This window comes from Eretmochelys imbricata, chromosome 7 (assembly GCF_965152235.1).
Source record: "Eretmochelys imbricata isolate rEreImb1 chromosome 7, rEreImb1.hap1, whole genome shotgun sequence".
Taxonomy (NCBI): Eukaryota; Metazoa; Chordata; order Testudines; family Cheloniidae; genus Eretmochelys; species Eretmochelys imbricata.
This window is the reverse complement of record NC_135578.1, coordinates 4,888,622-4,907,245: the sequence shown is the minus strand read 5'-3', so window position 1 is coordinate 4,907,245 and position 18,624 is coordinate 4,888,622. Positions and strand designations below refer to the sequence as shown.

General features: G+C 39.9%; 1 protein-coding gene across 9 annotated transcripts in view; it reads left to right on the top strand.

The window, feature by feature from the left end:
* CADPS (calcium dependent secretion activator) overlaps positions 1 to 18,624 on the top strand; it is a 380,054-nt gene that overhangs the window by 268,744 nt on the left and 92,686 nt on the right. For 4 of the 9 annotated variants that reach the window (XM_077821175.1, XM_077821172.1, XM_077821173.1 and 1 more), the window contains 3 exons: positions 1,701 to 1,802; positions 2,562 to 2,625; positions 3,333 to 3,456. In XM_077821175.1, coding sequence (XP_077677301.1) covers positions 1,701 to 1,802; positions 2,562 to 2,625; positions 3,333 to 3,456 — 290 coding nt within the window. Of the gene's footprint in view, positions 1 to 1,700; positions 1,803 to 2,561; positions 2,626 to 3,332; positions 3,457 to 5,807; positions 5,877 to 6,739; positions 6,758 to 18,624 lie in introns of all 9 variants that reach the window. The other 5 variants (XM_077821170.1, XM_077821167.1, XM_077821168.1 and 2 more) reach the window with 3 other exon arrangements.

Here is an 18,624-nt window from a genome sequence, read left to right as displayed (position 1 = left end):
TAAATAAAAATTTTACAGCTGAGCTTGGCAAATAAATGATAGGAGATTCTTATGGAAATGCTGATTAAATTTAAAGATATCCACTGTCATCTGGGCCTTTTAATATGTCCAGGTTATAAGTGTTATTTAATGTAGCTTTAGCACTTACATATAATGAAAAGAAAATCAATTAAGATTGTGTTAGCGTCTCTGTTTGGGATTTGTTAGGAGAACTTTTTACCTGTGTTCTAACAGCAGAACTAATATTTATGATATTAAGAGGTTTCTGCATCTGAGGTCAGTGAAACATGACTGTACAGATTGTAATTTTTCTTTTAGTTTAGGGCCTTTTGATTCTTTAAAAGGAAAATAAAGCTAACCAATTAACCCCTGACAGGAGGTTTGTTAGAAGCTGTGTAATCCCTTGCCAAGCCTTTTGTATAACCAAACTAGTCTAGTACTAAGGATTTACACAGTTTAAGCTGAACACTGGAGGAGGCCTTTAAGTAAGAACATTTGTTCAATTTTAAGACAAATGTTACCTAAAGAGAGACTCTGCTGGTATAGGCTACACAGTAATACACAAATCTGTATGCTTTGCCTGTCAATAATAGAAACTAGTGATGTTTATTGTCTGAGTTGCTGATTTCTTTGGTGAATGGATTAGACTAGCCCTCTACCCAATTCAGAGATTATGCTGTGGCGTGTATTTCTCTGGTGCGGGGGAGAAGGTGGTATGTGTGCAGAGGATGCTGATTTCTGCTCAAACATTGGTGCAAATCAGGAGTCAGTTTAAATCAGCAGAGTTACAAAGATGTAAAAATAGAACGTGAGCACAATGAGGCATGGGGACTGTCCATATTATCTATCACCATTACAGAAGAATGGAAGAGATGATTGCTTGTGCACTGTGCTCTGTGAAAGATAGAAAATACCCCAAAGTCGCTACTTGTGGCTGCCTTATTCATAATGCAGTCCTGTGCATTACTGAAATAATAAAAGTGTAACAAATTTTCATTGAAGCACTGCTTTGATGGAATGTGTTATTTTTTACGAAATTCTTAAATTCCTGTAAAAGGACATTATTTGTGAAAATGCAAAATGTATATTGATCTTAGAGCATATATTTCAGTTTGCGCTCCTTCCTTTTACATGATAAAATGTTATAACGTGATTCAATGGACATGAATGAGTGCTGTATTTTTATATTCTATTTGTATGTGAGTTTATCATGATTATACTTTCATGCTGTGAACCATATTTTAAATTTGATAAATGTGAATATGATTATTTCTGTAGAAATGAATAACATATTGAGCCAGACAGGACTTATACGCAGTCCTTACTTAATGAAAATTCCCATTATAGTATTTATATATTTGTCTGTGTATATATATACACACATATATGTGTGTGTATTTTTAGAGAGAACTACATTTTTCCAGGTTTTTCTGCAGTAAACAAAAATATAGTGATTTCACTCTTTAAAAACATGCATATCGTAATTTTAAAATGAGTATTTATTTTATTCTGAGATACGCTTTCTAAACAGTCATGCTGCTTTACCCATTAGTGCTTCTTTGCATGGCATATGCAGTGTATCCTGGATCTAAGAGTTGATGACATGCATTTCCAAAAATTGCAATATCTTGTTTGCTGTACAGATGACTTACCAGGGTCATGAGGTGAAGCTTGAGTCATTCATGGCATTTTTCCTTCAGGCCTGATGGAATAGGAACTGTAACTGTAGAAGAGAAAGAACGTTTTGAAGAAATCAAGGAGCGGCTCCGCTTGCTTCTGGAGAATCAGATCACCCATTTTAGGTAAAGGCAGAGGCTCTTGGTTTAAAGTGAGAGAGGATGCATTTCCTCAAGACTCCATCCCATAAAAGATGAGTCTTTTAGATTTCAAAGGTTGCAGCTTATTATAATTCTGCATAAGTAATATGCACAGAGTAAAATAACTTGGTACATTAGGGAGCCAAAACTTGCAGCTGCAGAAGACATGAATATGTTCATAGCTGATAAACAGAAGGCTTAACCTTTTAAAGGTATTTCAACTCAGCTTGCCCACATAGGCACAGCAACAAGAAGAGGACTCATATTTGACAAATAATTCTAAGCAAATAATTAAAGACCCTGTGATCTTATTTCTTCCTCTTTCCCATCCCCTCCTGCTTACTGCATTCTGCTATCTACTCCCATCTCTTCCTAGTACAAAGAAAGGCAAGGTTTTTTTCATGGATGGTTTAATTTTGGGAATAATGGATATCACCATTTGGTTTTCCCTGTGATTGAAGCATAGGGGTATATCCTCCAGGCTCTGGAGCACATCATGGAGAGTATTTCTGAGATTTCCTAACAATCCCACTGAGGTACCTAATCAAAATTACTCTTTCAGGCCTTGATCCAGACTCTTGGGCCCTCATGGCACCACTTGAAGGGTAGGGGCCTAATTCAGGGAAGCGAGAACAAAGCTCTCGCCCCTGCCACCCAGTCTTTCTTATCAGATCACTCTTAAGCCTATTGGTATATTTGCCCATGTGCATTTGAGTTAATCTTTAAAATTGGGTTTTTTGCTAGGTACTGCTTTCCATTTGGCCGACCTGAAGGTGCTTTGAAAGCTACTCTATCCCTACTGGAAAGGGTAAGCATCACAATAACAAAGGCAGGTTAAAATTCCTATGTTCTTATTCAATCATATAGTAGAGTTTACATGACAATTATATTTATGCATGGATATACACACCAATTGAATTAGATCACATTACAGCATCCGTTCGTTCACGGGCATGAGTAGATTTTGGAGGGGGATTACACCCTGTAATGCAGTGTACAGAAAATTCTAAATATTGTGAATTATGGGCCTAATTCTCTAGCCAGTTAAACCAGTTTTGTGTCCCAAGATGATGCAAATTAAGGAACGCGGATTCAATGGAATTATGCTGGCATAAAACTGGTGTAATGGGGTGATGAATCAGACCCTTTAAATTTAATTGTTGGAAACTTGTCTGAAGAAATAACAGTTCTAAAAAGCTTCATGTCGCTGAGTAAAGTAGGTGCTTGCAGAAAGGGTACCTGTAGTAATGCCGCAGTGGCAGCTTTGGTTCGGTGGGGTCTGAACCTACGGCTTCTGGATCTAAAGGTGTGAGTTTCTACTGCTTGATCAAAAGAATCAAGTGCAGTCAGTCTTTTAAACTTTACTATGTAGGCTGGCCACTAGAGGTGAGCCACATAGAGTAAGATAGCCACACTGGGTTAGTGTTGGGTACTCATACGTTTGTCGAACAAACAAAAAAAGATCAATGGTGTGTGTGTTTGGTGCCACATCAAATCAGTTTTTCTTATGTCCAGGTTCTGATGAAAGACATAGTTACTCCTGTCCCTCAAGAGGAGGTAAAAACAGTCATCCGTAAATGCTTGGAGCAAGCTGCTTTAGTCAACTATACTAGACTATCAGAGTATGCCAAAATTGAAGGTAAGGCAATTACTTTATGGTGTTAAAATGTTACTGTGTTTCTATGTGGAAACTACCTCTAGCGGTTATTTAAAACAATGAATTAACTATTTATTTGCTTGACAATAAAACTGAAGTCAAAGGGAATATGGAATTGGCTAGGAAATGTATTTGTGGTGTTTGTTTTGTTTGTTTTTTAAGAATTAAGAGCAGAGGTTAGCGAAATATTACTTTTTCTAGGAAAAAGATGAAATGGTTAACAGAATCATGGCTTCTTCTGAGCACTAGTGCGTTTGGCCAGTTGTACAACAATCGTACTCGTGTCTTTGTTTTAAAAAAAAATGAGAAGTACGTGGGATGTCATGTTTGTAGCTGAAAAGGATAATGCTGCTAATTGCTTGTGACAGTGGAGTTCAGAGAACAACCAAATTATAAGAATCTAAGAAATGTTTTATCTCTTCTTAATTGTTTGTAGCCAACTTAAAATGTCTTTTTCTGGGATGTGTTTCACTGCTTTTGCTTTGTGAATAGTGGAAGTCATCAGTTGATCCCATTCTTGCATCAGATTTCTTTCTTGTCACTCTAAATCCAGCATAGCTGATATCATTGACCTTTTAAGTTATGGGGGGATAATAACTGGTGACCAGAGACACATGTAGCCATCAAAAAGACATTTTAAAACTTGCTGGAGGATATGTGTTTTGTTGGAGCTCGATGATCAGTTAGTTCTTCACATGTTAATCAGATTTCATTGTTACCTTGTTGGCTGCTATACAGCAATTTGAAACTCCTACACAACTTTACAAGTGCTTGTAACTGAAAGCTGTATGTTCAAAAAGAATTGTTTTATTCTAGATTTTGGTCTTCTGTTGTGTGTGAAATATAAAGTTTTACTAAAGCTAGATTCACATTATACGCCTCTAAGACATTACTGAAAGAAAAAAAAATCACCATCTGATTTGTTCCTAGCCCTTGTTTATATGAGGGCCTGGGTTATTACATGTCAAATTTTCTAGGTTCTGTACATGGTATGTCCTCTCTTTTTCTATTTTTTCTGTCTGACAATGCAAATTGTGTACCAGTGGTAATGAATTCATTGTTATGCATCCAGTGAGAAACACTTAAGAATTGGGCACTAAAAGGATGTTTATCAACTCTTGACTTGGTAATGAGTGACAAAAATAGAGAAGGATTGAAGGTTTAATAAGCACTGTATTATCAGGCAATTTATCGAAGTACTCAACTTCACAGGATATGTTAATTGGTGTATTCTGTAAAATGCAATGTTGAAATAGACTTGACGAGGACGGAGGAGGACTCAGAATCAAAAAGCAACTTTTGTTTTGATGGATGCTTCTACCAAATGCTGGCTTCCCTAGGTCTCTGTGTAAATATCACTAACCTGTTGGTAAGATTTGCTCTCTTCTTTCAGATAAATCTATGCAAAAACAAACTTTATGATCTGTAAGTAAAAATGCATTCACTTCCAAAGTAGAACAGTTAGTGTGTACTTTCCTTTTGTGCCTCAATTCTTCTTGGTTGTGTTAATTATCTGCCCTCTTTTTTGCACTGTGACTTTTAGGTCTGGGAATACTTTGAAGCAACAAACTTTTTTTTTTCCAGCTACCTTTTCCGAGAAATACTTCATTCCACACTACCTGCTCTCCTCTGCTTCTCTCCTTCCTTATTTGTGATTGGCCACAGCCACTTTTCTATATTGTCTCTATAAAAGTGGTTGTGACACCAATTTCAAAGCATGCTGGGATTGTTAATTCAAACAACCCAACATCCGCCAGCTGCATGCATCAGGTTTTCTCTCATGAGCATAGTCCACGACAAGCTAACATAGTTTGTAAAAAATAAATTTTCTACATGTGATGCATTTCTCTGTACAAATATGATTTTGACATTAAAAAGCTTCTATTTGAATAGCCAAACATTTAAGAAATACTTGTAACCACTGAGGAAATACCAGTCGCAGCACTGCTTGAGGCTATGTTTATGAAGAAATACCTGTAAAAGCCTTAGATACTGAAGGCTAAAATCCTTAGTATCTTGGAGCCTTAAATCAATAGAATTCTATTTCCCTTTATTCATGATGTTTTGATCATTATATTCTTGCAAACAATTCAAAATAAACCTTTAGAATCATGGTCGCAACCTCTTTTGTGACTCATGGGCATGCTGAATGGTTAATCCAGTAGATCTCCAATTTTAAATCTCCTTTTTTTTCTTTTATTCTGTGTGTATCCCAAAATACTCTACAGCTATTTTCCTTTTAAGCTAATGTAAAGTTTTCCTCTGACCTATGACCTATATAACCTCTTTACCTCTGACCTAAGCCTCTTGCATGCCCAAATCCTCTTTTATAGGGAAAAAGAGAGAAATGTATGAGCATCCTGTCTTCTGCTTGGCCTCTCAAGTGATGGATTTAACCATTCGTGAGTACCTACCACCCTCCTCTCCATGCTGTCTTCACTCTTTCTGTTTTCATTACTTCAAGAAAATCCAGATCCAAACCAACTCACTTTCCTTGCTTCAAGTCTTTTAGCATTGGCTTGTCTGTTGCTTCTGTCTGTGAAACCCAGTGTGAGAAGTCCAGTCACTTTTTATCAGCCTAAAACAGGTTAGACAATTAAGCCATTTGTTTGTGATAAACTCAGATTGTCCGTAAGTTTTTTCAGTTATTCTTTATGTCTGTGACCTGAATGCATTTTTACTTTGCTTCTGTGTAACCCCAATTTGTAAAGTGCTTTTGTCACTGGTACACAATCAAAAGGTAGCAGCTACACTGGGGAACAATGAGCTAGAGGTCAGATAAAGGACATTTGGAAAAAGCCATCCCTTTTCCTGTGTATAAGATCTTTAAACAATCCTGTGTATAAGATCATATGAAGCTGTCCTTTCTCTGTACATCAGATCTTACATGTCTTCTGTCTGTTATCTCTCAAGCAGAAATGCTTTACTTGTTCTCTTTCTAGATTTTATTTATTCTTTTACACCAAGCTCTGGGTGGAACATATGAAGTTGTTGCTTGGTGAGCTCTTGTATGTTCTCAGAGCTTAGTTCACTAAGTTTACTAATTTTCTATTTGTGCAGCATTTTCTTTCACCTCTGTGAAAGGAGTCTTTTTTGGTGATACCATGCTTCGTGGTGGTGGGAGTCACGGGGCAACTTATTTTCTTTTCAAATGTCATATATCACACATAACTGGGGGGCATTTTGGTCCACTTGCTCATTAATCCTGCATATCTGTTCTTGTTTCTCTCTTTTCTCTCCTTGTTGCTCTCTCTCTTTCATATAGAGAATCAAAAGGATGCAGGTGAACAATTGTATATGTATTATAAATTGCTAGGACTGTTGAGTTATATTTATCTTTGTTTTCCTTTCATAGCTCCTTAAGATATGTACTCCTATAAACTGAAGGTGGAGTTGCAATAATACTTAAGGAGTTAATTTGTGCTGTCTTAACATACATACTATATTTTACTTCTCCCTTAAGATACAGTGTAGAGCAGAAGTATTTCATAGTGAAGGTACAACCTAATATGGAGGTTTATTTATACTGAAGAGAAAGTTTCTTGTTTTCCAAAGGAACAAAAACAAATTTTTGGCAGAAAAATGTTTGGATGATTTGGCCGTTAGTGTAAATCACCTGATAAGCACACTTATAACTAAACTAATCTTCATTTTTGTTTTTCATATCTTCTGTTTTATGCCCTATTGGGGGAAAATGGTTTCTTTGTTAATGTGTAACTAACACTACAGATAGACCAAAGTTGTGTTTGTCTTTTTTGTTCGTAACATGTTGGTAACATGTAATGAAACAAGAATGCAGGTCAGATAAATACTATTAAAATGGACTTCTTCTCAGTAGTGATTCTGGAGTTGCAACATGCCAATGTGTTCATTACTGTTACACAGCAGGATCCTTAGTTTGAAAGTTCTTGAGATCTGAACAGTTAGGGATTTTTCCTAAGTCATTATTTATGTGTTGTGGAAAAGGATACACTTGATTTCAAAACCTGTTTCCAGAAAGAAATTGGTTTAAAAAAGAAATATAGCATCTTGGGCCAAGTTCCGCTCTGGGCTCCGTGGGTGCCTCTTTCACTAATAGCATTAGGAGTGGCCCCTCTGTAACTTTGGCCCAGTATCTTTTTTTGTTTTTTGTTATATTTGTGGTATTGGTAACAGGCCCTAGTAGCAACAACAACAAAAATGAATTGTTCAGAAAACAAAGCATGGATTTTCTCTTTAAATAAGTCCGCAAGAAACAGCAAAAAAAAAAAGTAGTGTATGATAATTTCAGGTGCACCCATTACAAATAATTACATTGGATTTAATTGAGCACAGATCCCAGTGTATCAGTAAAATAAGGACAATGGCCATCATCTTTTTAGGACCCGACACAGACTTATGACATGGTTAATATCAGGGAAATTAGGTGGGGCATTTCAGAGGGCCCCATTTACCTAAAACACACAGGTTTATAAAAAGAAAAGGAGGACTTGTGGCACCTTAGAGACTAACCAATTTATTTGAGCATAAGCTTTCGTGAGCTACAGCTCACTTCATCGGATGCATATTGTGGAAAATACAGAAGATGTTTTTATACACACAGACCATGAAAAAGTGGGTGTTTATCACTACAGAAGGTTTTCTCTCCCCCCACCCCACTCTCCTGCTGGTAATAGCTTATGTAAAGTGATCACTCTCCTTACAATGTGTATGATAATCAAGGTGGGCCATTTCCAGCACAAATCCAGGTTTCCCCCCCACCCCACCCCACTCTTCTATTGGTAATAGCTTATCTAAAGTGATCACTCTCCTTACAATGTGTATGATAATCAAGGTGGGCCATTTCCAGCACAAATCCAGGTTTTCTCCCCCCCCCACCCCACTCCACCCAACACTCTCACAAATCTTGGGAGACAGGCCAGTCCTTGCCTACAGACAGCCCCCCCCAACCTGAAGCGAATACTCACCAGCAACCACATACCACACAACAGAACCACGAACCCAGGAACCTATCCTTGCAGCAAAGCCCATTGCCAACTGTGCCCACATATCTATTCAGGGGACACCATCACAGGGCCTAATAACTTCAGCCACACTATCAGAGGCTCTACCAATGTGATATATGCCATCATGTGCCAGCAATGCCCCCTTGCCTTGTATATTGGTCAAACTGGACAGTCTCTACGTAAAAGAATAAATGGATACAAATCAGATGTCAAGAATTATAACATTCATATATCAGTCGGAGAACACTTCAGTCTCCCTGGTCACGGGATTACAGACATTAAAGTTGCGATATTACAACAGTAAAACTTCAGAAACAGACTCCAAAGAGAGATTGCTGAATTGGAATTAATTTGCAAATTGGATACAATTAATTTAGGCTTGAATAGAGACTGGGAATGGTTGATTCATTATAAAAAGTAACCTATTTCCCCTTGTTTATTCCTCTCCCCCCCCCCCCCCACTGTTCCTCAGATGTTCTTGTTAAACCCTGGATTTGTGCTGGAAATGGCCCACCTTGATTATCATACACATTGTAAGGAGAGTGATCACTTTAGATAAGCTATTACCAGCAGGAGAGTGGGGGAGGTGGGGAGAGAAAACCTTTTGTAGTGATAAACACCCATTTTTTCATGGTCTGTGTGTATAAAAACATCTTTTGTATTTTCCACAGTATGCATCCGATGAAGTGAGCTGTAGCTCACGAAAGCTTATGCTCAGATAAATTGGTTAGTCTCTAAGGTGCCACAAGTACTCCTTTTCTTTTTGCGAATACAGACTAACACGGCTGTTACTCTGAAACACAGGTTTATGTTGCTTGAACCCAGCGAAGGACACACAGAGCCAAATCCTATTTCCCTTATGGAACCCTGACCTATTTTGACTAAATTGGGGCCAAATGTGAATGCTACTGCTCTGTTTATGTTGTTTCTTTCTCTCGAGCAAGAATAAAATTGAGATACTGAAAATAGCTGCATAAACCCACCTCCCCACCCTGCCCCAAACATCACCCCCATGCATTTCCTGCCTCCTTCCCAAAGTGCACCTAGCCTCTCCTCTTCCCTTTAGAAATAATGTGTGGTTTTAAATAGAACACTAAAGAGAATAATTTGCTAAAACAATTCAGGATTAATAATCTGTGTTAATTGTTAATAAGACAAAAAGTACTAACACTCAGATTAAGGAGTTCGAAACCCTGGAAGGGTTTCCCTCTGGCTATTTACAGAAATAGAGAATTCATTGTTCCTTTAGAAAAGAATTGCTGTAGACTAGTATCCCGGAAGTACAGGAACTGTGAAATGCAGGGCAGTCATCAAAAAAGTGCTGAGGATTTAAAGGGCCCGATTCTCATTTACACCAACACCATTTGACACTGCTAGAGTGATGTAAAAGTGGCTTTATTGCAAATGGAAATCCAGGCCAGGGTTTTTAGATTGTTTTACTTGGCAATTAATAGTTTGCAATAACTTACTTCTCCAGTTTTTTTGGACACAGTACTCGTATAATTCTGTATGGGTTTGGTCTTTGGTACTTGGTTCTTCTGAGGAGGACAGTGGAGGTGAGAAAAGGAGGAGAGCAGGTGGCCGCAGCAAATGGCAACAAGTGTGTTTGATGCAGACACAGCAGGAGAATGAGACATGGGCATGAATGATGCAGTTAAAGGTCAGCCGCAACTTCATGAATGTGACAGCACAGCCTGGTCCAATGCACTATAAATGCTTCGCCATAAAAGGGAAATAGGCTACTGTTAACCTCACCCCATCCCCTCGATCCTCCTCTTGTCCAAGGAAGCAAGGTTCCAACGAATGGGTTCTTCACTGTGTCCACAGTATGCAAACACACTCCCCCACTGCCCAGACCAACCCCTGTCCAAGGGTGACACGTATTGTTAATGGTCTCTGCAAACCAGACTCCTGTGCAGGCTCACCGCCATAGCAGTAGCAATGGTAAATCAGCATAAAACCATTCCTGCCGCTTTTGGTGATCAGCTGAAGCTCAAAGCACATGAGGCTGAGAGAAGATTGGCACCAGACCAAATGGTGCCAAGAGGTGGGAGCACCCTTTTTATGCCCCACCATGTGGGTCAGAGGGGGCGCCAGTGGTGACCCCAGCAGAGCACCCAAACTGCCCAGTCTGGGCATAATGGTGGAGGGGAAGAGGCTCCCCAGGGCAGCCAAGAAGAGAAATGAGCAGCATAGAAAGACAAGTATCGGGGGGAGCCGTGTTAGTCTGTATCCACGAAAACAACAAGGAGTCTGGTGGCACCTTAAAGACTAACAGATTTATTTGGGCATTCCCCAAATAAATCTGTTAGTCTTTAAGGTGCCACCAGACTCCTTGTTGTTTTTATAGAAAGACAGGCAGCCCTGCTCTTCCTTCCCCCAATCCAACAAGATCCCCGAGGGGGAGGGACGTCACTCCCTGCCAGTCCCATCAAGCCCCCATTCCCATGGCCAGAGCAGGTGTTTCTTTTGCTTTCTGCTGTTGGGCAGGAGTGGAATAGCATTTGCGCTTACTCTAGGAGTCTATGTTCCAAAAAGCCGGGAGGACTCTCTGGTGTCATGGCTCCTGTTTATCTGCACATGGGATTACTGTTCAGAGCTGTTTCATAGCTGAGTCAATACAAATTTCTTCAGTTCCCAGTGAGCTTGATCCAAAGTTAATAGAAAGGCTGCCCATCCACTTTAGTGGGCATTGGCTCTCGCCCCAAGATGGGAGACAACTTATAAATGGGTGACTCTTATCTGCAGCTTCTGATTAGCCTTTGCCAAGATTCTTGACAGCGGCATTGTATCCTTGAACTAACAGGTTGGTTCCTGGAGGCCTCCTATCTCCAAGCCACAAACCAACACCAATTTATAATCCAACTCCTAAGATTTTTTTTTTTTTTTACTTAAAATACTCCCAGTCTCTGTGTAACAGAAGAAACCTCATCCCCTCCGCCAACGTTTTCCTGTTATTGCGTCTGTTCTTTATTCTTTAAGACTCTCACTGGTCACTTAGGGGAATCCCATTAAAGACTTCCCACAATGTTTAATGTCAGTGGATTGTCCCCTGTGCAGAGGGCAGTCGTGGCTAGCGATGAGGAGTCAATGGTTCCAAGCCCCACCAAGTGAATCCCATCTCCTTTTCTTCTTCAGAACAGCCTTGTGACAGATGCTGTGCCTCTCCCCTTCTCTCCAGCAGCACAAAGCTGGCCGAAAGTTTTCCATACAACTGTTTTTCGATGGAAAACTGGATTTTCAACTACACACTTTTTTTTTTTTGGTGACAAGTGTCCGCTTTCCACAGCGTTTTCTTTTCCATGCACACACAGCCCCCAGAACTGAACTGTCTTCACGTTTCGGTCAAAGCCAAAGTACTTCAAATCAGATATTCTGCTATGGTGACCCATGGGATCTGTAGTCCAATTTCCTCATGTCCCCATTCTCCTTGTGGGCAGGGCTCCCCAGCCAGTCTCTGTCTCCCAGGATGCATCTCCTCACCCACCAATAGGGGAGACCGTGGAACATTGTGTGAAATGTAGTCTGAACAATGGGCCTGGCCTATAGAAGAGAATGGGGGCATGATGCACCCAAACTTATAACTCCCACAATGCACTCTGGTGGCATTTCAGAACCCAACTCTTTCCATTTTTGTTCGAAATACTTAAGTTTTTTATATTTTTCCCCAAAAAAGTCAAGATTTTCAGAGGAGAAGGATAACAAAATTTCTAACCAGCTCTTCAGCAAACAGTGGGTTGGTGGAAGGGACAAGTATTTGGAAACATCTAGCTCCTACAATGCAGCGCCCTAGGATGTGGTCGTGGGGGGAAGGTTGGTGGCCTCTAGCCCCTGAGATACCTCCAGACTCTCAGGAGCAGCAGGGGCCCAGAACTGAGGCAGAGGGAGGGATGAGGAGGGCCAGCCTGTGATTTCAGAGAGGCATTGGCCAGGGGCTAGTGCCCTGGTGAGGAGTTGAAAGGAGTGCAAGGACCCACAAGAAGGGAGAGGGTAGGGAGTGGATGGGGCTTGCCTGCTCATTTTCTAGAGCAGTGGGGGTAGGAATTACAGCCCAGGAGCTATTGGGGCTAGGGCAGGATGCATTTATCGGTGGGGCGGGGGAAAGCCCCAAATCATTTAGTCACTGATGTTATTTGGAAGTTCAGAACTGATTTTGTTTGGGGAGGGTGGGCTCAGAACTATATTTTTAGGGAAGTGGGGAGGAGATGTAATTGGCAGACTCTACACTTCTTTGGGGCACCATCCAGCGCCGACGAGGCCAAGCGTGAGGCCTAAGCACCACTTGAGTGCCACCTGAGTCCTCAAAATAGGACTTGGGGCACTGGGGCCTAGTGCTGACCCTAAACCCTGGGCTGCATATCCCCCTTCCTGAGCTTGCTCGTTGTATTCCCGCCATGTCACCAGAGATAACTGTATTCTGTGTGTTGGCAGGCGGATAGGTGTGATCTCATAGTCTGCGTGAATCGTGTTGGGCAGGAGGGCTAGACCATCCTGAGCTGAATGGCATGGGACCATCACAAGGGAGCCTGGCAGACCTCAAGCATTATTGGTCTCCACTAATGTGAGTCCCGGAATGTCTCGCAATTCAGCGCTCACAGAGTCAAATGTGTAAGGAATTTGAGAGAAATCCGACCGCTGAGAAGCACAGAAGAAGCCATTTTGCCAAACCCATTTTTTATAATTACAGCTGGGGGGATACTGTGCAATGATTTTTAACAAGTATTAGCATCTTTAAATGAATTCCCTTCAGCCATTCTCACTCCCCTTCTGCAGTCGCTAAGCAATGCAGTTTTACCGGTATGGCTGTTCATGGGTCTCATACTCAGAAGTTGCATGCGTAACCCACATGCCTCCTGGGTGTGGTGTTCTGTCCCATCTAGTGGCACTGAGACCACTTAAAGAGAGAGATTAATGAGTCTGCTCTACAGCCTTAGCTAAGGGCCATATGGCTTTTAGCTCATGCAGTAGCAGCTCCCGCATTTAGCTCCAGAGGTCCCAGGTTCAATCCTGCCCGACGACGACAGGGGTCTGTCAGTGTTATACATACACAAATCCATCACCCTGCTTTGAAGGGTGTACCATCTCTAGTGAATAGCATCCAAGAAATATTACAGAAAGTATGTACCCAAAATAATGGTGCCTTTTTTTTTAATGTGTGTGTTACACTAGTTGCTGTATACAGCATACTGGGAGCAAACCCTGCAATCTTTACTCACCTAGGTAATTCATGTTCTTACAAGTAGTCCAATAGCCAGACTAGGCCCTGGTGCTGTTCTATAAATTTCTTATTTGTCCAGCTAATAGCTGGGAGGCAACAATTTGCCAGATAGTGAGTGAGTAACACCTAGCTGCTGCCTTTCCGTTAATAACTCAGGTTTGTAAGTCAGTTGGACACACATTAATGAACAATATAAAATACTTCTCATGTTAACGCAAATTAATACTGAAATGGAATAAAAAAAAACCAATGGGGAAGAAAAGGTGTTGGGGGAAATCAAAGTGAAACTTAATCTGACACACTAAAAAAAATTTGCAGTTGTACTGTTGAATTTAGTGAACATTTTAATGTTAAAGCATCCAGAGCTGTTCTTCTAGCAAATTTCTGGTGCTAAATATTAACCCAAAAACTTAAAGGAATCAAATAAGATTGTACATGTATAACTATCTGGGAGTCACATCCAGCAAAGCACTTAAGCTCATGTGTAACTTTAAGTACCTAAGTAGTGGCATTGAAAGTCATGGGACTGCTTGTGTGCTTTGAGTTTAGCATGTGCTTAAGTGCTTTTTTTGGATTAGGGCCAAAAAAAAAATTTAATTTCCTTACATTACAATCATAGGGCCAGCAAAGATGGAAGTAACACAAAAAGTCTCAGTCTAGAATAGAAATAGTGATGAGATTTCTTCCTGCTGATCCAAAAGGTAAGAGAAACCATTACACCTAAGCCATTCCCGGCTGCTGTGATGAGGTTCCGGCCCTCCGGACGCAGGTTTACTCAGACTTCAAGCAAAAGCCCAGGATTTGACTCTTGAAAAGTAAAATAAAATAAAATAAAAGCATCGAACGCTTGGTGAGTCAGTGAGTTGTTTGGCCTCATCATAATGAACCTGCCTTCATACATGACACTCTCCATCACGTGTTACAATTGGGCATGGTCGTTTGTCCCCATGAGAAGGCTACAGTAGTGGTATGCTGGGTAGGATTGAAGTGTATTTGGTGGAATGAGAAATCTCTCACACACCCACTGGGACAATTTGCTGACAACCACGGAACAAAAGTCTCTTTTAAGTTGTCTCATGTATATTTTAATAGTCACTTGCTAAGGCCTGCAGCGTTAGCGATCTTTTCATACACTGCCTTCTTTCTTTTCTCCTCTTCTGCTTTTGACGCTTCCACAAAAATAGAAAACCATTGAGGTTGCACTCGCCAGGCCTGTTCAACAGCTGCAGGATCCAGATGCCAATAAAGCCTAAAATGTATTTTTCATCTGGTTATTGTAGGCATCTAGGTCTGGAGCAATCCATAGATATTTCAGCAGCTGGCAGTGCAATCGCTGGAAACATATCTAGGTTTATGCAGGGTTAGATTACTGCAGGACTTGAACTGCCTGCTTCTCCTGGATGCAGTTTTCCTCTGGCTTTGGTACTGTTCTGAAAAACTGTCTATCTCTCTGACATGCCAGTCACATTATGGGAACCAAACAGATTAAATTGTACAGAGAGGTGTTACCATGACATGGCTAATGGATGTATCTGGGAGCCAAGGTATAGTAGCTATCTTTTAGATTTACTCCCCATCCTGGGATCCTTATGCAAACTTCCTTTTGTAATGTTTTGCTGTGAAATAGTCTCTTTAAATATGTGAGCTGAACTTGAGGGCCATCAGTATGTAGCTGAGTTGACTTCCTGTTGAAATGTTGAATCAGAATGAAAATATGTAGTATCATTCCCTAAAGGCATATAATTTTCACTAAGTGGGGGGTGTAAGGAACATTTTTGAGAAAGGGGCCCTTCTGGTAGATGACAAATGAGGACCAAGTTGTTTCTGAAGTTGATTGAATAGGTTTGTTTCAACTGTTAGCAGAAAAAACTAATATTTTTAAGATGAGGCTCTACATTAAATCATTTAACATCTTAAAGGCGTGCAGGGCATGTGTGTCTCAAACTTCTACTCTTTAATGGATGGTTTATCAGGATAGATGTTTCTATACCCTATTAATTTCTATAACACTATCAGAATTAAAAACAACCACAAATCCACTTTGTCTAAAGAAGCAGCCAAACTAATTTACCCCTTCCCTCCCCCCTTGGAAAATGCAAGCAAAATGGAAAGAACTTTTGGCAACAGAATGTCCAGATAAATATGCCAGATTCCTTACAAACAAAATAATTAAAATAGTCACAGTACAGTACTTGGGCTATTAAAAAGGTGTTATTAAATATAACGGTAACTATAGCACCAGTATATTCATCATATATGATTTGTCTATGTGTATGCAGAAGGAAAGGCTATTTTCATAGAATTTTTGCTATGCTGATATTGTAAACTATATGACAGATGGGTCAAGTCCTGATTGCAGTATTCTAACATTTGGAATAGCAAGTAACATATTTGATAGAGCTGGCAAGTTTTATATATGATTCAACCCAGAATATAAAAGCCACTAGAATTCCAAGTTGAAAATAATTAAATGAGCTGGAAACAATCAGAAAGCACACATTTTTAAAAGTGACAGATTTTTTTCCATGTTTAAATTGCATGAAGAATGCAAGAATATGTTATAGCTCCCTTTCACCAACAATGGTGTTTAAGTCTAAAATCTGTAATTGGTCTTTGCAAAGCAATTAATTCCTATGTTCATTGTTTCCATATTAAACCTCACAATAGGCATTGGGGCACCTTCAATAGGAGAACCTTTCTTACCATTATAGGGTGCAAAAACCAGGCAATATTATTTCAGATTTCTCACACACAGCTATAAGTTTTAATTATCATACTAAACTCCTCCTTTTTGCGCTTGGCTACATGAATTGCAATTAGCATTCCACTGGATTTTAAGCATCTTGATTGCAAAGCACTGTAATGTCATAGAATCTGATGACTTCTAAAATGTTTGTCGTCAAATGGTGTTATAATTGTGTAATACTTCAAGTAACGATGAGGAGCTTATTCCATTTATGTTTTATCATTTCTGCTTGCTTTTCTTTCAAAGTTTACATCTTTTAGTCACTGTTTATGATGTCATATGTCTCTTTACTTTTGGTGTGTCTCTCTCCATCACTGACAAACAGCTCGTCCAGCTAAGCCTAAGCCACCGGCTGGGCCATCACGATCCACTCAAACTCAGCCTAACATAATAAATCAGATGCTCAAAGGCATACCTAGACAAACACCAAGTACTGTAACCATTTTTCCTTTCTTTTATTCAACTGTCTTCTAGTTTAGTGTTTTTTCGTTGTTTTAGCTTAGTTTAATATTAGGAAGCTAGTTCTACAGTAAGGATTTTTTAAACTATCTAGCACAACAATGTAGGCTTTTAGAGACGTAGAAATAGCAGTATTTATTTCAGAATGTCCACATTTTTTGTCTAGCAATGTCTGACATATGCAACATTTTCAAATATCAACGTCAGCACAAAATAACATTGTTGTTGCATAACATTTTGCATGATAACGATGAATATGTATGAGCTTTAAACGATGTTGTATCAAATGTTTGATAAGTATATGGTATACGTTTCATTTAACTGTCAGTGCTCCAGCTATCTCAACAGAATATTCTGATGTATAGTAACTTACCCAGGGAAATATTTAAAATAAGGGGAAAAAAAAAGATTGACATCTGTTGGCTGCCAAAGTTGATAAAGCAAAATATTTTCTTTAAAGACAGCATCTCTGAGCAGTTGTTCTTATTAACACTTTTGTCATTTAGTTGTGTTTGAGAGCAGATCCCTGCCACGAATGAAAGAACAAACCATACCGGGATTTATACCGCTCACATTGCAGTCAATGTCAAAGCTCCCGTTGACTTCAGTGCTGTGGGAAAAGCACCCATGTATTTTGGAAGGTTTTTGTGACCTGTTACTGAACAAAAGAAAAACACTGTCTCTGCTGAGATGTTTGCATGGATAAAAGAAAGAATGAGAAGTTAATAATGAGCTCTCCATTCAGTATTTGCCTTCAGAAAATATTTGAAGGGAAACATGGGGAAAACTTTTCAAACTGGGGCAGGGGATAGGGTGACCAGACAGGTAAGTGTGAAAAATCGGGACGGGTTGGGGGATAATAGGTGCCTATATAAGACAAAGCCCCAAATACCGGGACTGTCCCTATAAAATCGGGACATCTGGTCACCCTAGAAGGGGATGACCCTAAAGTCCATATTTATTTATTTAGATTTAAAGTCCAACCCATCAGAACATCTGCACAAAAACTGCTTCACAGTATTGGGGCCTTTGGTGCTACATAAATAGGAATGATCTGATTTTTAAAGGAACCAAACATCTATTGCTCCCATTGATTTCAGATTTAGATGCTCATCACTTTTTTAAAACTCAAGGCACCGACATAGATGCCTAACTGAGGATTTAGGTCCTTAATTGTAGGCTTCCGATATTGAAAATTTTGGCCATTGTTTTTAATGAGAAACCATTTAACTATAGGGATGTGTTCAAAAAAAGTTTCAGGCCTGTTACAGTCAACATAAAAACTCCCTTAGGCTTCAGAGGGGCCAAAACAGCATCCATAATTCTTGCAGGCACTGATTCAGCAAAGCACTTACGTTTGTGCTTAACTTTAAGTTCATGTTTGAGTCAATCAGATACGACTAGAAGGAGTTAGGCAACCAGCTCCAGTTGAATTTCAGCTGATTCCCTCCGGCTCCTCTGAAAATCCCAGTCTAGTGCCTTGCTAAATAGGGATGGACCTAAACATGTGTATATTAAGAGCTTTGCTGAATTGGGGATTAGTTAAACTGCATTTACACCATTTTAATTCTGTAAGGCCTGGTCTACACCTAAAAGTTAGGTCAACATAACTACAGCTGTGTTTCAGGCCCGTATGTACTATAGCTCTACAGCCTAACCCCCAAGGTAGAAGCAGCTTGGCTGATGGAAGAATGCTTCCCTCTGTCCCTCTGTCCCTGTTGGAAGCATCCGCGGGACGGCAC